The 25,744-nt window shown below is 38.0% G+C and overlaps 2 protein-coding genes across 2 annotated transcripts in view; one reads left to right on the plus strand and one right to left on the minus strand.

Annotated features, from left to right (window-relative positions):
* The first annotated feature begins 5,837 nt into the window (after positions 1 to 5,837).
* Positions 5,838 to 25,744, plus strand: part of COLEC10 (collectin subfamily member 10) — a 199,843-nt gene continuing 179,936 nt past the window's right edge. Inside the window, exon 1 of the mRNA XM_038000193.2 lies at positions 5,838 to 6,200. Coding sequence (XP_037856121.1) covers positions 6,158 to 6,200 — 43 coding nt within the window. The 5' untranslated portion in view covers positions 5,838 to 6,157. The remainder of the gene's footprint in view (positions 6,201 to 25,744) is intronic.
* The window catches only part of TNFRSF11B (TNF receptor superfamily member 11b), a 28,324-nt gene continuing 22,278 nt past the window's right edge, over positions 19,699 to 25,744 (minus strand). The window contains exons 3-5 of the mRNA XM_008001426.3: positions 24,750 to 24,941; positions 22,530 to 22,754; positions 19,699 to 20,899 (exon numbers count right to left, since the gene is read on the minus strand). Coding sequence (XP_007999617.3) covers positions 20,511 to 20,899; positions 22,530 to 22,754; positions 24,750 to 24,941 — 806 coding nt within the window. The 3' untranslated portion in view covers positions 19,699 to 20,510. The remainder of the gene's footprint in view (positions 20,900 to 22,529; positions 22,755 to 24,749; positions 24,942 to 25,744) is intronic.

Below are 25,744 nucleotides of genomic sequence, written 5' to 3' on the forward strand. Positions count from 1 at the left end.
TTCTTGCCTCCCTGCAGGACTGTCTTTGTCAGAAGACATCTTTGCCACAAGTCAAAAGAATATCCTTGAACTTATGTCAACTCCTTTTAGTCCAAGCTTAGAGATGAGAATTGTTATCTTGGGGTTTATTTCCTTTTCTGGCATCATCTCCTTCTCAGGGTTTTCTTACCCCACTGCCTCTAAAATGATTTTTCTAAAACACACTTATTACTTCACTTTCTCCTGAAAACCACAGGTTGTCCCCCTGGCACTTAGGACACAAAATTCCTATTCGTACAAGAGGCCCTTTATGTGTGCTGATCTTTCTTTGTGAGGTGCACTTTTCTCCTGGTTTTTTCTTTTTTCAGAAAATGTCCATTCAGTGCTCATGGCCCGGATAAAACCTGACTTCCTCTGTGGATTCTTCCTGGAATTGTCTAGCACACTACATCCCCAAATCTCAGCCAGGCTTCCTCCTCCAGGCCCCATGACACTCCACACCTTACTGTGTTAACATCATAATGTGTCATAATTTTCCTCCAGTTCTGCCTCTCCCATTAAAGTTGTGCTCTGTGAAAAGGGATGCTTTATCTTATTAATTGTAGTGTCCAGTGTGGCACACAGTATCTGGTCATACGAGTGGCCGGTGAATAAACTAATATTTACTGGGCATTTTGTGGGCTTCCTGTTCATCTACTCTGATAAGTACTATAGATCTGTGAGATAAGTCGGGCAGGTATTACTCTGATCTCCAGTTTATATATGAGGAAAGGAGGTTCACAGAGTCAGGTACCTTGTCCACAGTCACTGGGTCAGCTAAGCCAGGTAAAAGAAGATAGATTTGGACTCAGACCTTTAACTTTAATTCCAGTGCCTACTTTCACTACTTTGTACTGTTTCCTTTGGACAGAAACTAAGTCCTGGTAGATAAAGGGGAAGACCGAAAGGAAGACAAGACAAGGGACTGAGGAAATGTTGGGGAAGATGAGAACACACTCAGAAACCACAATTGAAGAATTCCTAGGACTCCCAGGTAAAGCTGCTTGGGTGTAATACATTCTTGGGCATATTGTTGACTGACTTTTAGGCTTGAGGGAAGACTTTATTTTAAACAAGGTGGATGGAAATGAAGGTGTGGAGAAACACCATGAGAAAGATTTTAATGCAAAGCCAACCCAAGCACCATCTCTCAGAGCCTCATTTCTTTTCAGCAGCTCTCTGGATTGTTCTAAGAGGTAATGGGTAATTTTATAAAAGTCTTAAGCTGTTGTTAAGAGATCTTTTTAAAGCTGAAGGCAAAACAAACAAACATGATATCCTACAAAGCTGAGAATAAGCTCCAGAGAGAGGGAAGGCAGCAGAAATAGTTACTGGGATGGGGAAAGAGATCGCAATGTACTTTGTCTCAAGCTTTGTGAACGCTGTCGCCTCACCCACTTGCAAAGTCCCGTGGGCAGCCTGAGCTTGGCTAAGAGGGGAGGCAACAGAGACGCCGGGATGGGAGAGCTCGGAGCTATTTCGGACTCCAGGCCAACATCCACGGAGACCTTGAGTTACGTCATCGGAACTGTCTGGACTTTGGTCCCCTTATGCCAAATGCGGTTTCCGGAAAAAGGATCCTCAGCGTATTTGGAAGCTCATCAACTGAAAGTTGTCTCGTCACTTTCATGCGTGAGATCTTTTCATTTGTGAAGAGCATATTATTTTGCTTAATTATGGGCTGTGAGGAGATGGCATAGAGCAGTGGAAAAAGCCTGGGCTCTGGAGTCAGAGAGACCTGGGTCTGAATCATGGCTCTGCCATCCACCAGCTACAGGACACTGGCCTGGTGGGCCTGCTTCCTTGTCCATAAACTGAGAATAATCTTGCAATAATTAACTATCTTAGAGGGAGGTTGTTAGGATAAGATAATAAATGCACGTCAAGGATCTTGTTCTGCTGTTCAGATATTGAATCATCATTCGCCATTATTAATAAAGTATCTGACTTTTAATACAGTAACATTTAGCATATGAGATTTCTCATTCACTCTAACAGTATGGATATAGTGGTATACATAATCTCCTTTTGCTTGTGAATACTGCTAATATTAAATTCCCATTTCTCAAAGACGTTTTCTTATATGGAGTCTTACTGATGACGATTTTCAGCACCCTGACAATGTGTTGTTTTTAAATACTTACAGTTTATTTTGTAATCATCTATGCCATAACTAATTACACTTTTTTTTTCAAGGAAAGGGGCATATCCAGAAAGGAGATAAGATCGGAAGCCTTTATTTCCACCATTCAGTCACTCACTGCCTGAGACTTAACTTCATTTCAAGTAAGGGGATAATATTTGGCCCCTATGTATCTTACAAGGGTTGTTTCCCTAAGAAAAAAAATTAGGTAAGATCATAAGTGAGAAAGGAGTTTTTGAATTAAAAATATATACAAATGCAAGTTATAACAATTTTTGTTCTGGATATTTTTGCAGTAGATAGAAAAGTTCTTTGTGCTGTGGCCACCTGCCTAATGCTGTTGACTGGCTGGTAATAGATGCCTGGGAGTCATTTTGAGGTTACTTAGAGCCTCTTTCCACCACCAGATGGAAGGAAATTGGGCAACTTCTTGAGTAATTGGCTCTTCTGACTCACGTTTCTTGCATTGTGACCTGGGTGCTACCCAGGATGAGCAAGGAATTTCCTCTCTGGAGTTGTTTAAGGAATAGCCCTAAACATTCAGCTTCATCTTTTTTTAATGCCTCCTCTAACACTATCTGAGCAGCCACAGAAAAGTATTTGCTGCTGCCATATTTCAGATCAGCTGAGATATATTTTGAGTATGTACTCTGGGAAAGGCACAGAATACCATTTCTTTACTGAGGTTCTCTTCAAGGATTTCCATCCCCCCTTAAAGACCTAATTGGGATGGAGCAATGTTTTTAGAACATGATGTGAGTACCAACAAGGAGTCAGGAGACACCTTTCAGCTGTACTTCTTTATCTTTCCCCCCTTGCTTCCTCTGTCTCTGGTTTGCCCTTTTGCATCTCTTCTTTTTCCTTTCCTTTCTTGTATTACTTTCTCTTGATCAATAGACCTGCCGTAGCCTTCCCAGACATAAATTATCAGCTTCCATAGAAGTCCTCGGAATGTGAACAGTTGTAGCCAGTTAGTCCAGGTCTTAGATTCTCACCCCTTGCTGTGTATGTAATTATCCAGGGAGCTTAAAAGGTACTGAGCCGTGGGCCCCAATGAAATCATTATTCCTGGGGGGTGGGATGGGCCCTAGACCTGGTATTTTCAAAAACTTTCAAAAATGATTCTAAAACATATGCAGGTTAAACTGGTTGCAGACACTCAGGAAGCAAAAATATGACAAAACTACCCTAAAAGTAAAATAAAATAAGATTTTTGGTTCAAAGTGCAGTAATCCTGTTATCTGGCCACCTTATTTGTGTCCTATTCATCAAATAAATGGATTTGTTTTGTTTTTTGAGAACCACAGAAAGAAAAATTGGCCATGCCCAGGCAAATCTTACAGGTGAGTTCTACATTTAAGGCAAGTGGCCATAAAACACTTCTACAGCTAATATTTGTTGAGAGCATGTTCTGAGTCATGTGCTATGCAGAATACATTTACCATACATTGTCTCATTTAATCCTCTCAACAACTCTGAGGCATTATTATTCTTCTGGGTTTACAAATGAAGAAAGAAAGGCACCAAGCAATTGCTTAACTCGCTCAGCACCTGACCACTAGTTAGAAGTGGAGCTGGGAGATTTGAGTATAAGCAGGTAGACTGCAGAATCTCCCTGTTAATCATCGTGTTATATCTCCTTTACACTGTGACAATTAAGGTAAAATTACAAAAATTCATGAGAGCAGTAGTTCTCAATCTTGCCTGCATAGTAGAATTGTTGGGAGAGTTTTGGGAAAAAAAAAAGAAGAAATCCTTTGCTCAGGTCATGTGATCAACCAATTTAATCCATATCTGATATGGTTTTGCTGTGTGCTCCTCGAACTCTCATCTTGAATTGTAGCGCCCATAATTCCCACGTGTTGTGGGAGGGACCCAGTAGGAGATAATTGAATCACGGGGGCAGTTTCTCTCATACTGTTCTGGTGGTAGTGAATAAGTCTCACAAGATCTGATGGTTTTACAAGGGAAACCCCTTTCACTTGGTTCTTATTCTCTCTTGCCTGCTGCCACGTAAGACGTATTTGCCTTCCGCCATGATTGTGAGGCCTCCCCAGCCACATGAAACCGTGAGTCCATTAAACCACTTTTTCTATATAAATTACCCATTCTTGGGAATGTTTTTAGCAGCATGAAAATGGACTAATATCATATCTCTCAAGAATGTGACTCTTGGGAGGCCAAGGTGGATGGATCACTAGGTCAGGAGTTCTAGACCAGCCTGGCCAACATGGTGAAACCTTGTCTCTACTGAAAATACAAAACTTAGCTGGGCGTGGTGGCGGGCACCTGTAATCCCAGCTACTTGGGGGGCTGAGGCAGGATAATCGCTTGACCCCAGGAGGCAGAGCCTGCAGTGAGCTGAGATTGTGCCACTGCACTCCAGCCTGGGTGACAGAGCAAGACTCAGTCTCAAAAAGAAAAAAACAAAAAATTAGACCCAAGCATTTTAAAAGTGTGCCCCAGGTGACTCTATGTTACAATCAAGGTTGAAAAGTACTGGATTAGAGGAATGAGAACAATACAGATGAGAATCATCAGGGAAAGCTTCACAGGTGAAGTGTTGCCGGAACTTGTCCTGTGGCAGGCAGAATAATGTTCTCCCTGACCCAAGATGTCCACATCCTAATCCTTGTGACCTTTGAGTATGTTACCTTCCATGACAAATAGGAAGTAAGATTGCAGATGGAATGAAGGCTGTGAATCAGCCGACCTAAAACGGGAAAGTAGCTTGGGTTATCCAGGTGGACCCAATGTAATCTCATGGGCCCTTAATGGAAGAGGGAGACAGAAATGAGAGAATCAGAGAGTCAGTGGCCTCAGAAGGACTTGGCCCAATATTGCTGACTTTGAAAATGGAAATGGACTCTAGGAATGCAGGTGGTCTCTAGAAAATGAAGAAGGTCAGGAAGCAGATTATCACTCAGAGAGAGTAACCAGAATGGACATGTTTTGGCCAACATGATTCTAATCCAGTGAGACCCATTTTGGGCTTCTGACCTCCAAAATTACATGGGGAAAAAAATTGTAGTGTTTCATGATGTTATTTGGTATAGAAAATAAGTTGTATTTTTAAGAATTTGTATGAGACTGTTAGTGTTAATCAAGAATAACTGGTTGAAATAAAAATAATAAAGGTAGTAATGATTTTGAGAAAAAAGTATTGTTAAAGCCACTGTTCGTGGAAATTTGTTTCAGCAGGAAATTAGTCCAGTGGCTTAATAAAAAGGGAGAATTTAGAGAAAATATATGATGGGAATGAAAAATATGCATTTAGCTACAGATTAGATTTTTATGTTGAAGCACAGCGTATATTTTGGAGAATTACATGAAGCCCTTGATAGCTAAGCAGAAAAATGTGGGTATAAGAACAGAGGAGGCAAATGTACTGGAGTTTACTAATAACAAGGTATGTTGTGGATCGTACATGTACTAGGCACCTACATATCTGCTCTATGAAATCCCTCTACAATGTAGACATTTATAACTTGTAGCTGAACCATGATTCAAACTCAAGGCTCTGGACTCCAGAATTAGTGTTCATTCCAGTTACCACACTGTGTGCCTTTCCTCCTTGCTAAGACCATTTGGAATGCTAGTGATTTTTCTTATCTCCCTGAAGCACATGGCAAGGAACTGTGATCTCACAGAGGACCTCATGGTGCAGAGACAAAGGGTTCTTGTACAAGTTTCTTAGAGGAAGAAATAAGTGGTGATAACTAGGATGTTTAAAGAAAATTGACCTGACAGTTATGTGCAAGAAAGATTGTAGTTGGTGAAGCTAGAGGCAGGCAGAACAGTCAGGAAGTTGAACAATAACTTAGACTCCTGAGGGTTTGAACTCTGAGTGGCAGTGGATGTGGGAGTGAAGAGGAGATGAATTCAGGAAACCTTGAGAAGAAAATCAGTTGAAGGGAAGATAACTTGCTTGAGAAGGGCAAAAGAACGGCATAGTCAAAGACAATTCCAGGTTTTCAAGTCTGGCAAGATGAAAAGATGTTTGGTGGTGTCCCTGACAGAACTGGGAGTGTTGGAGAAGGTAAGAAGTTGGGGGGGGGGGGGGTCAGGTGGTGTAAGGTAATAATAAAAATCTTTTACATAATGAAAGGTTTGCCTGGCCTCTGCCCCTGGTTTCTGGAAGGGAGACTCTAAATCCTTGGACCATCCCAGGTGATGAAGAGTGTCTCTGTTATACTAATAAGATAACTTATGATAGACCCGTAGATGATTTTGAACAGGGACTGGTCAGCAGAAAGACCAATGATGTTGATTAGAGTATTGGAACTCTGAGTTGGCCTGACTTCTGGGGAAAGAGAAGACTGGAAATTGAATTCAATCATGTGGTCAATGACTTCATCATGCTCATGTAATGAAACTCTAATAATAACTAAAAGGTGTAGCTTCCTGGTTGGTGCACACATTATTGCTGTGCTGTGGAGGTAATATGCTGATTCTATAGGAATAGGGTATGGAAGCTTTACATCTGGGAGCCTCCCGGATCTTACCGCTATGGATATCCTTTATAATAGAATTGTAATCACAAGTATAATGCGGTTCTGAGGTCTGTAAGTCGTTCTCATGAATTATCAAACCTGATGGAATTGTGGGAACCCCCAATTTGTGGCCAGTCAAAACTGTGGTGGCCAGGGGACCTTCTGAAACTTGTGGCTGGCATCTGAAGTGCAGGCAGTCCTGTGAAGAATTTTGCCCTTACCTGGGAGATCTGCACATACTCTGACTAGTTACTGTCAATTAAATTTTAGTTCACTCACTTTGGGGTGGAAACAGAATAGGTGGATGTTAAGATGACGTTAATTCCTGTCTGTAGGCAAAAGGCGGTTATGGGAAACCAGTTTCCACTTAATACTGAGGCAAAAAAAAATCAGAGAAAATTAAATGCAACTTTTAAATATTCACTTCTTGATTTCTGATTGACCTCTCTCTGACTTCCACAATGACTTTTTGGCCCAGTGTGATGGAATAAAATATCAGGGGTTTTAAAGACAGAAATGAGTTCAGATTCCGTCCTTGTCAGTTATTTGCTATGAAATAGCAGGCATGTAACTTATTCTTTTTGGATCGTAGCCACTTATCCTAAAATGAGAATATTAATGCCTAATTTGTAAAGCTGTTAAGAGGATGAACATAAAAAGGTAAGCTCTTGGTACATAAGAGATGCACAAAGAATGTTATTTTCTGCTGTCCTTTAAGATTATTTCCAATTGCAATGGTTCTTTCTGAGAGAGATTCTTTTATCCAGATTTATCAGAAGGGAGTCAAAGTGATTGATGTGGCTTCACTGAGCTTTCAGCGAACTCTCTGACTTTGGGGGATATGCTAACTCATCCTCTCAAAAGTCGGTGACTGTTAGAGAGTTTTGTTCTAAGAAGAATTTTACAGTAATTGAAGAATTTGTAATCTCTGCCATGTATGTGAAGAGAAAACATCTCTGCAATGCCTGCATCAGCTTGGCTCCACATTTGTCACTGACTAGCTGAGCTACAGGTGTTTTGTGAATGATCTCAATGGCACCAGTGCAAGAGTCATACTATATACGTAAGTGGTTTCTCCAGAGAGACCAAACAAGTCTGAAGCCCAGAACGATGGCCAGGCCCTTGGATTTGTCCTTGTATCCTCAGCTTTCCTCTCCTTACTTGCCTTTCTTCCACTTTGTGGTGAGGTGGTTACAGCTGTGAACGAAATAACTGGCATAGTTATCTTGAGGAATGCTCCTGAATCATCACCCTCAAAATGATTACATGAAATGGTTGGGCACCATCTCTTTTGCGAATTTATCTCTTGTAAAGAAATGTTAATACATGCTTTAACTATGAAATACTATGATAGAAACTTGTAGGGAATGTCCAAATAGGCTTTTGAGGTTTTATTCCACCTATTAGGCAGATAGGGAGACTGAGTCCCAAAGTAATCAAGTGACCTGCCCAAGCCGTACTATTTAAGAGAAGAGACAGGATTTGAAATCAAATGTCTTACTCTGAAGCCATTTTTGAAAGACTGTAACTTATTTCTAGGTGGAATCTGCTCCTGTTTTCTTTTTATTCTCAGACTCTATCCGATTTTATTTTTTCTAGACAATTTATTATGACATTTTTTATTCTTTAAATATAGCTTAGTCAACAGAGCTTATTTTCAAATTGTTTGTAAATAATATAGTACTAGATACACCAAAGTGCCAATCTGCTGGCTTTAAGGTTTTTTGTTGTTGTTGTTTCTGTTTAATACCTAGTTTCAAATTCAGGGTTCAGGTTTAACTGAAATTTATTCTGGAGGTTTCAGCAAGGTTTGCTTCTTTTGCCATCTCCTCTTAATGAGCAAATCCTGGAGACTTTCCTTGCCACAAGTGCTTAATGGCAGAGAACGTCTTGTCACCATCCAAGGCATATCCTTTTGAGTGATATATTCTTTTGGCTAGAGAGAAAAATCTGACCCAGACCCCACAAATAGCAGATTTATATTACATTTAAAACCATTACTCCTGGAATCCTGGCTAGCAGATTTCTGTTTTTCAGAATTTTTACTTTTTCTCTTTTGACTCTTGATGTCTTCACATTTCAGGGGTTATACTTGACTTCTGAAGCTTAAATCCAAAGGTACAATCAAAATAGATAATTGGTAGTATGTATAAAACTTGAGATGGTTGAGACTAAGAGATTAGGCAAATGTTGTGCCCAGTCTAAGCAGTAAACAGGTGTACAAGTCCCAATAAATGGGTGGTGGATGTCAGGGGAAGTCAGCTGCTGAAGCTGTTAGGATTTAATGAAGTGATAATGATGTAATAAATGAGCAGTGGAGGTCAGGGAGAGTCAGCTAATTGGGTCATTGAGATTTAATGAGATGATGTCTATAATTGTCTTAAGTGTAGGGCTGTGTACCTTGCAAGTTCTCAATAAATGACATTTACTATGAGTAGCAAAGTCAATGAGGGAGCAATAGCAAATCAGTACAAGATGAATCAGTAATCTCTTATTTTTTGACTTTATAAAACATTGCTTTCTAGGAATCTAGCTGGGCCCAGAATATGGGGCTACAAGGAAAGCATTGAATAAATGATGTGATGATGATTATTTTCATTACCATACCAAAAGTATGGTAATGGTTATATACCAATGGTAACCTTGGCATTTAATCAAAGTTATATACCATATACTGTTGGTATATTTAACTTTTGGTTAAATACCAAAAGTATGGTAATGGAAATAACATGGTATCAGGTAAACTGATAAGTACAATGTCAGATTATAAAGTGCAACAATAGATGCATACACCCAAATAGGAAAGACTAGTTTTTCACCACCTTTATTAAGAGAAGTGCAGAGTCAAATGAATCTTAGTTGGACTGATGGGTTCTAAGTTCTACTGCTAGATGTGTAATTTAATTTCTTGCAGATTTATCTGGATCCTTAAAGATAATGCAAAATGATAGTTCCTGAAATTGCCCAGTGAGAATCCCAGCAACCCACTTCTGACCCACAGAATCAAAATCAGCTTGGAAGACAAATTAGTAACCTCTTGAACAAACGTCCCAAATGATTCATATGATCAGTTAAGTTTGAAAAACACTGGGCTAGTTTTAGCTAGAACTAGGCTAACATCTCCCGTGCCATGCTGTAAAATTTCAAGAAAGAGGAAGTTTTTACTAGTTAGGAAGCCATTTTCTCCCAGTCCCAATTCCAGAGTAAGAGCTATGGGTTCCACCAGCACACACACTCTGTTTCTCTCTCTCTGTCTGTCTGTCTCTCTGTGCACATCTGCATGCTTGTGTGTGTGTGTATGGAATCAATATAGTAATAAGATATTTAAAATTGTTAAATCCAAAGTTACCACCCTCCAACATGGTTTTGGGTATGGCTGGAGCAAAGTAGGAGGAATGAACAGATGACCTCATTATCTCTTAGAAACCTATGATTCCATGAAAATGATACAGGTTTTATGCATGATTTGCCCTGTTTACCTCGAAATGTCTGAAGTCAGTGAGTCATAAAAAACCAAAATTGCTATAGAAATGTCAATTTGGAAGACATCTTTGTTCTAGTTAGAAGGATTTTTGTGGAAATATGACTTAAGCCTTTGTGTTTCAAAAGATGAGGTATATTTCCCTGGGAAAAGACTCAAGAAAACACAAGGAAATGGAAGATTTATTTTCTATTAAATACTTGGAAAAAGACAGAAGTCTCAATCCATTAGTCACAACCAAATGCCCAGTGATGAAATTGCTCCTCTTATGACTCTTCTGGAAAGATTAATGGCTGTTTAATCTGACCCTTCCTTTCCACTCTGTGCTTCCACCTCCAGTCTGAGTTGTCTGTTTACTCATGACAGCTCTAATAGTCAACCACCTCTTTTAATTGTCTCCAGCTTATTTCTGCTCCAATCCATTCAACATCCCTGTGCCAAAAGAATCTTTCAGAAAAGCTGCTTTACAACTAATATCAACTTCAATAGTTCCCATTGTGTTTATAGATAAATATTATAGAATTAAAGATTCTCAGGTGGATAGCACCTCACAAATCATGACAGTTAGCTCCTCAAACCCAAAGATCTGTGTCTGACATTCAAGGCCTTCTTATGTACTCCATATATTAGTCAGGACTCTTGTTTACAAGAGAGGGGCAGAAACTGTCTTGGGTAAAAAGGCAAATTCAAAATGATTCCCAAAAGTAAAAATGTGGAAGAAAAGATATGGCTAGAACCAAGGGCCTGAACATTCGGATTCTTTGCCTGTCTCTTCTCCCTAGTTTTAGATTTCTCTCTCTTTGGCTCTGGCATCTTTAGGTTGAACATCTTTACATCTTTCCATTAAACAGAAAAAAAATCATTTTTAAGTAATTCCAAATGTACAGATCCTAAGAAAGGTCTCTGATTGAATATCTTGGGTTAGAGTTGGGGTAAGGTTGAGAATTATCAGTCCGCATTGGAAATATATGGTTAAGTTGAGAGAATGTGAGAGAACAGTTTATTAAAAGACAAAGGTATTTAGCAAACAGAAATGAAGGTTTCTGGATAGATAAAGCAATTACTTTTATCTACTACAACCCGCAGTGTATTATCAATCAGCTTCTACAAGCTTATTTTATACTAGTCATTGAATTTTTTTTTTTTCTTTCTGAGACAGAGTTTTGCTCTTGTCGCCCAGGCGGGAGTACAATGGTGTGATCTCGGCTCACTGCAACTTCCGCCTCCTGGGTTCAAGTGATTACCCTGCCTCAGACTCCCAAGTAGCTGGGATTACAGGCACCTACCACCACACCCTGCAATTTTTGTATTTTTAGTAGAGACGGGGTTTCACCATGTTGGCCAGGCTGGTTTCCAACTCCTGACCTCGTGATCCACCCGCCTCGGCTTCCCAAAGTGCTGGGATTACAGGCGTGAGCCACTGCACCCAGCCCTTACTGAATTTTTACACAAACCACATGGATCTAACCAGTGTTTCCCCAACATGTTACATATATTTTTCCTACAAAGCCTAGCTGAAGTTACTGCTTCTTGGTCTGTCCTAAGGTTCAGAGATGACATTTGATGACTGTGCCCTGTTTATACAACTCAATTGGCACTAAGCACATACCATCTGGTATTAGTAAACATTCTTTCATGTGTATATCCTGTTTCCCCAGCTAGATTATAACCATCTTCAGAGCAGATATATTTAAACTCAGGTAGAGAGAGAATTGCTGCTGGCTATTATTAAGGTTAAATCCCTGTTTTATAATTTCCTAGTTTGGAAAGAGAAATTTGAAACATAATAGCAAGGAAGTCATAAAAATTGGAGCCTAGTTGTATTCAACACCAACAATTGGAATTACACTAATTGAACAAATAGTAGCCATTGGGAACCCTTGATCAAGGTAAGAGAATAGTACAAGTTTGTCCCTCAGATTGAGTTTAGGCATTAATTCAGGAAACAACTCTGAAGGTACTAAGTATTTTAGAAAGGAGATATTTCCAGGGCTATAGAGCTCCACATTGGTAAAGAAGGTCTTAGAATTCTCTCCTATCAGAGTGCTCGCTCTCTCGCGCTCTCGCTCCCTCACACTCTCACACACAAAATCATCTCTATGCCCATTTGCAAATAACTTCTGTTTGAGAATAATTTTACACATTACAAATTAAAACAACCTAAAACTCAATGCTCTTGAATGTAGTAGTGGTTTGCAACTGTATCTCTTGCTTAGAACTACATTGTCTTGAGTACTCAAAAACCTTTTCTTTTCAATAATTAACAAATGAGATTTTCAATGTATGAATCAAAAACTGAAGCTAGTCTATTGAATAAGATAATGAAAATAACAAATAAAAATTTTTAGTGGACTTCATAAAATGTTTTGCTAACACATCTAGAATAAAGACTTCAATATTGTTTCTTTGTTTTGATATTTTAGACTGTAATATTAATCTACAAAATATTTCACAACTTGCATCGGTTTCTAGATGAACAAGAGGACACAGTAGATCTGGACTCATGGAAATAATTTTAACTCCAAATCAGTCTTTTACATCAAGTCTTTAAACAATGAAATTGACTTGATATGTTCTGGATCCCACTCTGGTATGTATAAAACTGGAAAGTGTAGACAGCAAATATTAGTGATGTTCCAAAACTAATGACAGAAAAGATCAAATTCAAGTTCAAAATCATGACTTTCAAAACCTCATTGGAGAACTGAGGTCACAGAACAAATAACAGGCCCCAAATCTAAGGGACAGTGACTCTGGGGAGAGAGGGGGTATAAATGAGTACCTATCTGAGGTTGATACAACTGGACACCAATAGGAAGAATTCAGTAGACTAGCTGAAAAATCAATATAGGCCTAGTGTGGGTTGGTGGAACAGCGTAGATATCCCTGGGTGTTAGAAAAAATGTGGGAATCTGTAGCCTTTTGCAGGATCTTTCTCCATTAACCCATTAAGCACTCAAAATAAAGATCAGAAAGAGTCATGCAATCTTGGAGAGCAGTCACCCTGCATGAGAGCAACAAATATCACTCAAAAGTGTTTATGGAGGGAAAGCAAAACTACTGACTTTAGGATATTGGTGACCACTCATTGCAGCTGAGGAAAGGGAACAGGATGGAGGAAATGGAAGTGTATTCCTAGGAAGAGCGGCCAGATTAAGTGCGGAGCCTACAAAAATAGCCAAGAGAAAGGCAGGAGAGCTGAAAAGGCCATGCATCCCAGGGAAACAGACATGTTTAACCTTAATGAGAACAACAGAGACTGTACCTGACACCCTTTACTGTGAAGCTAAGAAGCTTCGAATAACAAGTAACAGCGTAATGCCATTGAGAGAGGGATAGGAGAAGAACAAGAACGTACAAAGAGAACCTCTTTGATGCACAGTTCAAAGGTAGACCTAAGACTCAGAATCAAGCAAACATTGCTCTGGTATATATCCGCCACCCTAGAAATAAGCTATCTATAGGAATTTGAAATCTGTAGTTCACTGAGTATAACCATAGCAACAACAACAAAATCATAAAACCTGTCCAATTTTCACTTGAATTAAGGCAAAGCCCTCCATTAAGGTTCTAGAAGGAGGAAAGAAAGGCATGCCCATTGCCAGGTATAAAAAACATCTCCCAGACTTTCCTAACCTGCCAAACTTTTAACAACAACAACAAAATTATGAGGCATACCAAAAGGCAAGAAAAACCAACACATTACCAAGTAACCAAGCAACCACTAAATACCTTCAAGACTTACTATAAAGCAAGTGTAATTAAGATAGTATAGCATTGGTGAAAAATATAGGCTTACTAAGTTAATGGAACAGAATACAGAACCCAGAAATATCCCCGCACAAACATTTCAACCAATTTTTGACAAAAATGCAAAGGCAATTCAATGAAGAACTGCTAACCTTTTCAACAAATCACACTGAAACAATGGGCCATCCATATGCAAAAAGAAAAGAGAAGAATGTCAACATATATTGTACAAAAATTAACTCAAAATGGATCCTATACCTATATTTGAAGTGTGAAGCTATGAAAAAAAACAGAAGGAAATCCGTGAGTCTGTTGATGAGTATGTAGATATGACACCAAAAGCACAATTCATTAAAAGAGAAAGATCAACTGTACCAACATCTAAAACTTTTGCTCTGTAGAACACACAGTAAGAGTATTAAAAGGTAAGCCCCAGATTAAGCAACTGTGTTTGTAAATTGCACACTTGAAAGTCTTGTACCCAGAATATGCAAAGTACTCTTAAAACTCAACAATTAGAAGAAAATAAACAATATAACTTAAAAAATGGGCAAAAGATCTTGACTGACATTTCACCAAAGAAGATATATAGATGGCAAATAAACATGAAAAGATGCTCCACATTATTAGTATTATATAATAGACTATCCTCAAAATTTATATGTTAAAGCCCTAACCCTCATCATGTATTTGGAGATGGAGGTTATATGGAGATAATTAATTTTAAGCGAAGTCATAAGGGTGGGATCCTAATCACATAGTACTGGTGTTCTTACGAGAAAGAGACATGAAAGATCTCCCTCTGCATGTGCACAGAGAAAAGGCCATGTGCAGACACAATGCGAAGGCAGCCATCTAGAAACCAGGAAAAGAGGCTCCACCAGAAACCAAGCCTGAAGGAACCTTGACCTTGAACTTCTGGCCTCCAGAAATGTGGGAAGTAAATTTCTGTTGTTTCAGCACCCAGTCTGTGGCATTTTATTATGGCAGCCCCAGTGAACTAATTCAATTAGTCATTAGACAAATGCGAATTAGGAGTACAATAAGATACCACGAAACAATGTAAGAATGGCTAAAAAATAAATAATAAAACCTGACAAAATGAGGTTCCGGCAAGAATGTAAAACAATAAGAATTCTCGTTTATTGTTGGAGGAAAAGCAAAATAGTATAGCCAAATTGGAAAAGAGTTTGGCAGTTTCTTATAATTAAACATAAACTTATCATATAACCTACCAATCTCATTCCTTGGTATTTACCCCAGTGGGTTGAAAATTTATGTTCACATAAAAATTAGTGTGCAAAATTGATAGTAACTTTATTCATAATCATCTCAAATAGCAAATAACTACGATCTACTTCAACAGGTGAATGGAAAACCAAAACAATGGTCATCTAATAGAATGTTACTCAGAAAGACAAAAAAGCAAACTATTAATTCACATAGCAATATGAATGGAATCTCTAATGCATTTTGCTATGTGAAAATAGTCACAAAAAATGGCAATATATTGTATGATTCAGTTTATGTAACATTTTAGAAAAGGCAAAATTATAAGAATGGGAAACAGTTCAGTGATTGCTAGAAGTTGATAGAGGGGGCACAGACTAACTACAAAGGAGCTACCCAGAGACCTTGTTAGGGTAATGGAACTGTGATGTATGGCAATATGTTGGAGAATACATGATTTTATGCTGTTGTCAAAACCTTTGGTTTGCCACAAAAAGTATTTAATTGTATGCAAATTTTAAAAATCATTCAGGTTATAGGGGGATTCTCCAGGATAGAATGTAGACCGTAAAAATTAAATATAACTATTTCAATATATGACATAACTTCACAGAAGGGGTGAGGACAAAAGAGCTGGCCCAAGTGACTTTGAAAAACGTTTTGAATACATACTGTAATGCTGAAGATGAAAAGAACTGTAAAATAATACTGTATTCTAGTTGATAAATTTGTTTCTCACAGAGATACCTGTTAGAAAATCTGAAAATACTTTACATGCATTTGTGATTAATAAATAAATAAATTACATATAATGTGAGCCATGTTACTCACTCTCAGAAGGATGACACAAAAAATCAGGGAGAAGGAGAGTGAAGGCTGGAATGAATCCAGTGACTTATATAGCTGTGTGTATTACATAGAATATATATGTATACAGATACAGAAATAAGTATGTGTAAACATACATGGGTTAACATACATATTATTTACTAGCTCTGTCTACTGAGATGGCCTAGAAGCAGTGATACCTCAGTAGCAAAGAGCACACCTAGCACCTGGACTGTGGTTTTTAAAATACCATTTTAGAATAAAAAGAAAAATGCCTGGTTCTAGAGTTGGGGAAGAAGAAATGCAGGATGAGCATGGAGAATCTACTAGTGTCAGAAAACACGAAATGCCCAAGAAAATAAGGATGGGGAGGGCCATATTGAAAGGGCACAAGAGTCAATGGCCAAAGCTGAAACAATTTGAGCAACATAAATAGTGATATTATTGGAATATAATCCAAAGAATAACATTAATATTCTTGAGTCCATAAGCATATAAATAAATGATTGACACAAATAGGCAGAAGAGAATGAAAGCACTTAAATGTAGGGGGCATGAGGGAAATAAGAAAATCGCCATTAGAAATTCACAATAACAGTTGCTGCAGGCAAGATTGTTTGATGAATGCTAAAATTAGTGGAAGAACCTTTAAGGAGAAATGGTATTTTCAGAGCCTTCAAGACTCTCTTCCCTAAAGTGACTAAATCTGTGGTAGTTTTAATACATTAACGCAAATTCCTTGGTATCTCTTTCTCCAATATGAAGAGTTTAATTATCCTTTCCTTGAGTGTGGGCTAGATCTAATGATCTAACAAATAATTCTAATGAATAGAGTATACAAAGGAAAAAATAGTAACTTTACAGTGGAAAAACCTGGCAAAGCCATTTTAACCAAGTCATCACGTTTAAATTAACATCAACAGTAATTAGTCATGCTAATATGGTTGGCTCCCGATCAGATGCAATGAGAAGAGTTATGGATTTCACAATATTCTTTCCCAAACTCATAATCTCAGTCTATTCGTGAGAAAACATCACAAATACAAAAATTGAAGGATATTTTACAAAAGAACTGACAGCTTCTCTTTAAAAAGTACCAAGTTGAGGAAAGACATCATAGACTGAAAAACTGTCACAGATCACAGGAGACTAAGAGGAGATGATAACGAAATGCAACATGGGCTCTTTATTTGGTCTTGAAACAGAAGATGAATACCACTGGAAACACTGGGAAAATCTCAGTAAAGTTGGCAGTTTAGTTAATAGTATCAGACTAAGAATTTTTTTTAATAAGTGAATAATAGTTATGAAAAATGATAATTTTAGAGGAGGCCAGGTGAAGGGTATACTAGAAAACTACTTACTATCTTTTCAGTGATTCTGTAAATCCAAAATGAATTCAGAATTAAATTAAAAAAATATATATATAGGCCAGGCACGGTGACTTACGCCTGTAATCCCAGCATTTTAGGAGGCTGAAGCGTACAAATCACGAGGTCGGGAGATCGAGACCATCCTGGCCAATGTGGTGAAATCCCGTCTCTACTAAAATACAAAAAATTAGCCAGGAGTGGTGGCACGTGCCTGTAGTCCCAGCTACTCAGGAGGCTGAGGCAGGGGAATCGCTTGAACCCGGGAGGCGGAGGTTGAAGTGAGCCAATATCGTGCCACTGCACTCCAGCCTGGTGACAGAGCAAGACTCCATCTCAAAAACAAAAAAAACAAAACAAAACAAAACACTGGTATGATATTTACAAATTTTATCTCCCTTGAAAGAGAAGTTGAAGGTAAACTGAACCCAAAGGAGCAGCCAGGGAGGCCAATCAAAGAAGCATTTGAATAATTTAGCCTTCATGCCATGAATTTTCAAACTTTTCTTAAACTTTGTGGACTTGCGTAGGCCATTTCATTTTCTGCAAAGAACTTTGAGGGAAGAACTGGAGCTGCTGAAGGGAAAATGAGGCCTAATAGTTAACTCTTGGCCTTCTGCTTCTACTATCAGCATGTAATTTCCACCACTTTTGTCATGTCCAGTATTGCAACATTGGGAGGCTGTTACCCAGTTTAGAGCCTCTTGACTTCACTTTCACTTTTAATTTTTCCAGGTTTATGAGTCTGTGTAATATTTACCTAGACATACTCTTCTATCAAGGTGGCCATAACTGATCTCATTTCACAAATCTGCTTTCACAGGGATGGTCTGTGTCAACTCTAAATTCTAAGTCATAGTAAAGTGAGGAAGGCGATAATACACTAGGAACAGATAGGAAGTAATTTCTGGGCCCCATTCAAAATGATATCTTCTGCTCGGGAAGTACAACTGATAAACAAGGACAGACACTCAATGGCCATGCCTTTACATCAATCAACCTAAGATTGTTAGAGTCTCCTTCCTGGGAATTTGGAACTAAAAGATACAAAGATGTTTGACTAGGAGGAAGAGTTGGACCTTCTGCCCAAAGGACCCAGAGTTCTAGAGAGGCCTGTTTTGCGCCTACTTGTCTCCATCCTCTGGTGCCAGCCTCCTTACCATCATTGCCTCATTGAGGCATAGCTAGGTTTTTCTTACAACAGTCTCTTCCCTCTTACTTCAACTTCTTCTTCTGGGGGTAGGGGGAACCGGTGATATTGAAGATGACTAATTGCTATGTTATGGGTTTAAGTTGCATTTGGCTATAAAACAATCTTGTTTGGAAAAGTATATGGGGGAGAGGACCTCTTCCCACACACTCCTTGAGACAGATCCCAAATGGTCTGTGATCTTGTTTGCAAGAGATTCTGCTGGCCAAATGCCTAAAGATAAAGGTGGGATGACCTTCAGATTGTATCAGCTTAGCTAGCATGGCTAAGCAACTGTTGCCAGCTCTGAAAGTAAAACATTTTGAGCCAACACGCCCCGGCCCCCTGCCACACACAAAAGTTGATTCTGCTCTTTTTAAAGCTTGGATGCCATCTTTGTTAGTGTCCTGTGGCTGCTGCAGCAAATTACCACAGACTGCATGGTTTCAAACGATAGGAAGTTATTCTCTGACAGTTCTGGTGGCCAGAATTGCAAAATCCAGATGTCAGCAGAGCCCCACTCCCTACAGAGGCTCCAGCAGAGTGAGGGCAGCCCGTTACTGGCTGCTGTTAGCTTCCTCGACTTACAGCTCTATGACTTCCACCTCCGCCTCTGTCTTCACATCATCTTTTCTTCTGTTTGTCTACTCTGTGTGTCTCATAAAGACACTTGTCATTGGATTTATGGCCCACCTGAATAACCCAAAATGCTTTCTTCATCTAAAGATCTTCAACTTAATTAAAATGACACTTTTTCTAAATAAGGAAATGTTCACAGCTTCTGCGAATTTTGAAAATATCTTTTGGGCGACCACCATTCAACTCAGTCAATATACTACTCTTCCAATTATTATTATTTTTTTCTTAAACTTAATAGTGCTAGTTTCTCTTATTTGCTACCAAAATAGCTTACATAGCTTGGTGTCTTGGGGTTAGTGGCAGCAGTTATAAGTGGCTTGCACTATCTGTAATCTAAGGCTGACTTCAGAAGTTCTCCAGTTTTAGTGTAATACGAATTACTTTGGAACTTGTTAAAAATGCAAGTTTCTGTTCTCATTGCCAGAGTTTTTCAACAAATTGGTCCAGGAATCTGCATGTTTAACACTTCCCAGAGGTTCCTGGTGATAACAGGGATATTATGAAAGCTCAGACCCATTAACGTCCCATTCAAATAAAAGCAATAGAAAAAGCAATAAAAAATAATTTGAAAACTTTAATAATGTCATTTATATAGTTATAAAACCAAAAAATCTTTTAAATAAGGTACATTCAATTTCTCAGAGCATCTAATATTCAGATAATTTATATTTCATACGTTTTTCCAACATTAAACCATTGACTAAATAATGCATTTTCTATAAAATGATATTACAGCTTATACAGATAAAATTATAAAAATACTCCACACAGAAAAAAATGGCAGTACCTATTAGAAAAATGCTACAAACTTTCCATTAAAAATATATTTTTTATTTCTTTCATTTGTCATAATAAACAGAATATAATTTTTTCTAAAATTAAGTCATACCATTTCTTTATAGGATGATATGTACAAATCTTATATCTGAATGAATATAAATAGCAATACTGTAATAGTGTTACAGATATATTAGTAACTTTTACAGAAAAAAATATGGCTTTCTAATAAAAGCCTCTAGCATAGCTGAACTCTCAAAGCTATTTAAGTTAGACATTCCCATATTTAGTAAGGCACAATGGAGTCTAATTTTTTTTTTTTAATTTCCAGTTGAATTACTGCAAGCAGTAATAAGGCAAAATATAGTCAGTAGATAACGGACCAGATCTGACAGTTAGATAAACCATTTGGGGTTTATTGGAGGAGATGTTAGTTCTTTCTCCACATCATAGTTTCTTTTAGTACCCTGTGGCAAAATTAGTCATTGGTAATGAGAAAGATATCACCGAACGCCTCAAATGCCTGAGAAACAGTTTACTCATCCATGGGATCTGGCCAATTGTGAGGAAACAGCTCAATGGCCATTTCCAGTTATAAGCAGCTTATTTTTACTGATTGGACCTGGTTCCCTATCATTTCTAAAAATAACTTCTGATACAATTTGTACATTGTGAAGCTGTGAAGGAACCGGATGGTCTTCTTCAGACTCTGAGTGACAGTTTTGGGAAAGTGGTACGTCTTCGAGTGCTTTAGTGCGTGCATTAGGCCCTTCAAGCTGTCTTGGTCGCCATTTTTTATTCTCCATAAGCTGAGCAGCTTCAGGATCTGGTCACTGGGTTTGCATGCCTTTGTTGTTTTCTCGATGTCTTCTGCTCCCACTTTCTTTCCAGGTAAGCTTTCCATCAAGCTACGAAGCTGCTCGAAGGTGAGGTTAGCATGTCCAATGTGCCGCTGCACACTGTTTTCACAGAGGTCAATATCTGCATAAAGCAAAAGCCCAAAGAAGTATTCACATCATTTATATTCATCCAATACCATCATAAAACCAGCCTGAGGCAAAAGGTTCTCACAGAATTTCATAATTATATTTTAATGATAACCTTTTCTTTTTTGGGGGGGTTAAGTGACACCATTGATTTCTAAGAACTGAGATAAATATTTTTTGTTATAATAGGATAATATGCTATATATTCTTGGCATACAATGAAACTTTGGAAGAAGCCCCTGAGTTTGAAAATTAACAGTAGAAAATAAGATACATCACTCTCAGTTGTCTAGGAAAAAGTTTGAGAAATTAAAACCATAACATTTCAGAAAAAAAGGAAAGTATTCAAGTTAGCTGCTTTGTAATATAAAGTTTCATTCGTAGGAGCTAGTTAATAAGTTCATTGCTCTAACTAGTCTTTAAAGAATACACATAGCACCAGAGGACTACCTCCATGAGGAGGATATCTGAAAACCCAAAGACATGAGGTCAAGGAACTAAAGGAGACACACAGCCTAGAGAATATTTCAGTAATAAGCTAGGGTACAAACCTAAGAGGGAGGAAATAACATTTCTATTAATGACATGAGTCATTTAGTATCTGTGAGCCCTAAGGCAAATCAGTTCATCTTGCTGCGTTAAAATGTCTGCATTTATAAAATAGGGAATTTGGTCGCTTCCAATTCTAACAGTCTCTGATTTTCTCTTTTCTTTTGGCTTCAGGGCTAATTATACGTTCAAAGAATACTTTTGGTTTGCCTAAAACAGAATAAAAGTTTACTCTTTGCATAAACAAAAGCATTCAGTTCTCAAAGATGTTGGTCTCATAAAATCTGTTACCTCGGATTCAGACACTTGAAGTTTTTTAGGGTAGTACAATACTATACAGTCACTTAACTACTGGTGAGGACCAGAATGAATTTCTCATTGACCCTGTCTGCATTATGGAAACCCTCCCTCCTTTTTCTTCTAGCATGTCCTCCCAATGCTTACTGAAGTTAGAACTCTTTCCATCATGTGTCCTAAAACTTACAGTCCACACTGGATGAAACTGCTTTTCTTCAGATTCTTTCCCACTCCTCTCCCTATCTCTCTTTATTTCTCTCTCTCACCATTTCTAATGGAGAATCTTTATATACACCTATAAAATGTGAGAATGTTTTGCTTTAACTAGCTTTTTCCTACAAGAGTCTCATTTTTCAGACTTTATCTCATTCTCATAACATATGCTATTAAAATAATTTTAATACAGACCGTATCATGAGGATTAATAAGAGGATATTTGTAAGCTACCTAGAGCCTACCTGGAGAAAATTACCAAGTAAATACGACAGACCTTCTTGGTAGAGATGCAATGTAAGATTCAAAGTTGTTATAGAGCTTCTCCTTGGTAGTCTAGAGGGACTGCTTACAGAAGAGTTAAGGGATCTGAAAGCAGATTCCCTGAGATATAGTCCTACCTTCAAATGCATTTCTCTTCTCTTAGAGTGTTCAACATACTTTACAAGGAAACTGAGAAGCAGGGGCGAGAACAAAACCTTGTATAACTATTTTTGGAATCACATCTACATTATCAGTTCGTGGAAACTTTTTCAGATTGATCTTTATATTTTAGATTATCATACCTTGGATAATCTTCTTGACTATATCTTGGTCTTTGTTTTGATGTTTCCATAACTTCAGCAGCTGGAAAGTCTGTTCCTGTGAGCTGTGTCGCCGTTTTATCCTCTCTACACTCTCTGCATTTACTTTGGTGCCAGGCAAATTGTCTACCAAGACACTAAGCCAGTTAGGTGTAAATTTTGTAGGAACAGCAAACCTGAAGAATGCCTCCTCACACAGGGTAACATCTAAAGCAAGGTTAGAAAACCAAGAAGATTTACTCAACAATTGGATTTCTGAAAGTCTGTTCAATACCAACAAAAATAACAAACCAACACAATTGAATTTTCCAAGATAAAATATGCTAAAATGCAGTTTGAATAAATCAAGCTTTTGTTGGCTGGTCTTAGTGGCAGAGACCAGCTAAGCTTATGTGCCTTCTAATGTTCTTTCTTGGGCATTGTTTTCAAGAGAAAGTTTAGTAAATGTCTAATTAGAATGACATATTGCTGTAAATAAGTAACAGCCAAAAATTCTTATAAAGAATACAAATATTAACATTCTGTTAAAGGTTTACCTACTACACATGGGGAACTTCACGATTAATGTAAAAACAAATATTATCACTGACTTAAAGGAATTTGAACAGTAATTTGGAATACTGTGTTATTTTATGCCCACTTCTAGACATATAGTTTACCTTTGGAAATAAGGCAAGAGATAGATACAGATATATAAGTAGACATTACATAGGAAAATAACCAAACGTAAAACTATATTATTTACATAGGCATTACAAAGGCCAGAGCATCTGGGTAGAGTAAGTATATCCTGGAAAATGGGAATAATGGGGATTTGTTTTTGGATTCATCAGACCTGGCTTTGAATACTAGTTCTGCCGTTCCACTACCTATATTCATCTGAAGCAACTTCCACAGTGTTTTTGTAAATATTAAAGCCTCTATAGCACAGTACCACATAGTAAGTGTGCAATACATGAAAAAAGTAAAATTAAAAGTGAATTAAATTAAAGATCACTCCTTTTAATATCCCTTCATTTTTTTTTTTTTTTTTTTTAGATAAGAAAACAGGCTAAATGGCTTGTGTATGATTTCAATTACACAATGAAAAAATGTTGGAACTAGGTTAGAATCTCATATATATATCAATTCACATTCCTATGTTCATAAACTTCTTTGTAGTACAAAAACCTGTTTGGGCAGAGTCAAGCTGGTTTATACCATTGCTTAATTAAACACAAAAAAGCAAATAATCTTTAGTGTGATGCGTCTTTGAGTGAAGGTCAGAGATTAGTCTAGCAGTGGGAGTGACAAGGTGAACACACACACTAGCCTGATGAATTGTCATCACTACTGTGGAATGCATTCAAATAACCTGAGCTTAATACTAGTGACCTGTACCCAGTGAAGAGCTTAATACAACCAGAGTATCTTGGAACTTCCATGCAATAGATACACTAATACCGTGGGTAACAAAGCCAAGTACACATTTCTAATTTGTCTTTTTTTTTTTTTTTTTTTTTTTTGAGATGAAATCTCACTCTATTGCCCAGACTGGAGTGCAATGGTACAATCTCAGCTCACTGCAACCTCCACTTCCTGGGTTCAAGCGATTCTACTGCCTCAGCCCCGAGTAGCTAGTACTACAGGTGCCTACCATCATGCCAAGCTAATTTTTGTATTTTTTGTAGAGATGGGGTTTTACCATGTTGGTCAGGCTGGTCTTGAACTCCTGACCTCAAGTGATCTGCCCACCTCGGCCCCCAAAAGTGTTGGGATTACAGGCATGAGCCACCACGCCTGGCCTAATTTGTCATCATTTTTATATCACTTTGCTTCCTAGTTGCCAATTTATACTTTAGCTAATCATACATTCTTGAAAGTAATAACATATAACTTGAATTCTATAATTTGGACTCAACTCTCCTAATTCCATATCAGTGGCAAACTTGACACTGCCCATCACTCATGGGTATGGGTAAGATTTGATTTCAGTGTGAAAGGAGAGTCAAGCTTTGAGGTGTTATCTGTGAGAAGATGACTTTTTGAGAGATTCTGAGTTGTAGCTTTAGCAGTGATCCATCAAGAATAGCCTTAGCTGGTTAACGTTCAAGAAAGGGAAAATGTGAGTTTGACCAAGAATGTGGCCGAAGGCCTTGTGTTCAATTCAGAGAGAGATGATACTACAAAATCGTACTAAGACGTATTTTGGAATGTAATTACCTATTCCACACTTTTGAGTTGATTCACTGTTTCCAGAACATATATTGTCGTGTGTTGCATTTCCTTTCTGAATTAGCAGGAGACCAAAGACACTGCAATTTGTGTGTTTTCTACAGGGTGCTTTAGATGACGTCTCATTAGAGAAGAATCCATCTGGACATCTTTTGCAAACTGTATTTCGCTCTGGGGTTCCTACAGAAAATACCAAGCAATTTAGTACCTTCTCCTCAAATACTTTCCCAGCAGATGCCCTCTTAACACAGTTTTGGAAAGACTTTTCACTTGGTTTTTACTGCTACTATTATGTTGCACAAAACTCTAGGCATTTTCATTTTTCACTTCATTAGACAGAGAACAAAACTTCCACCGTCATCCCCTTTGGCAGTTTCTTCTCCTTGTAATACAAATGCAAGTCAGTTTTCTCGTTACCTACAAAACGCTCATGAAATGTTAGAGGAAAGGAAAGAAGGGTAGGGTGTTCATTAGTCCAGCCTCTGCTGAGTGGCAGTAAGGGCTTGTTGTCAGCCATATTATTCATACAATTATTCCTAGAAAATCATCAAGATAACTGCTGTGTGTCTGCTGTAATATCATTCTTCGAAATTAGTACCCATTGAATGCTGCATCATTAAATTCCAATCAGTTCCTACTGAAGTTCTTTCTTTCCTGAATCCTAATTGTGAAGCAACTCATAAGTATGCTAACCTTGAGAAGTAAAAATTTACAGCATTATAATAAACTTTTGAAGGTGGCAATAAAGTTGGCCGCTGACTCAAAAGCGTAAGCCTGCAGTTAAGTTACATAGTAAATGGAAGATGATATACTATTTGCTTAAACTGTTTAAAAGAGCAGAGTCGTTAAAAATTCAGGAAGAGTGACTGCAAGGGCATTTTACTTCATGATGGAAAGATATTTGATAAATTTGAAGAAATCATTGGCAGAAAAACTTGAACCAGTCAACAACTAAAGATGCTATTAAAAATAAATGCCTTCAA

Source organism: Chlorocebus sabaeus, chromosome 8 (genome assembly GCF_047675955.1).
Source record: "Chlorocebus sabaeus isolate Y175 chromosome 8, mChlSab1.0.hap1, whole genome shotgun sequence".
Taxonomy (NCBI): domain Eukaryota; kingdom Metazoa; phylum Chordata; class Mammalia; order Primates; family Cercopithecidae; genus Chlorocebus; species Chlorocebus sabaeus.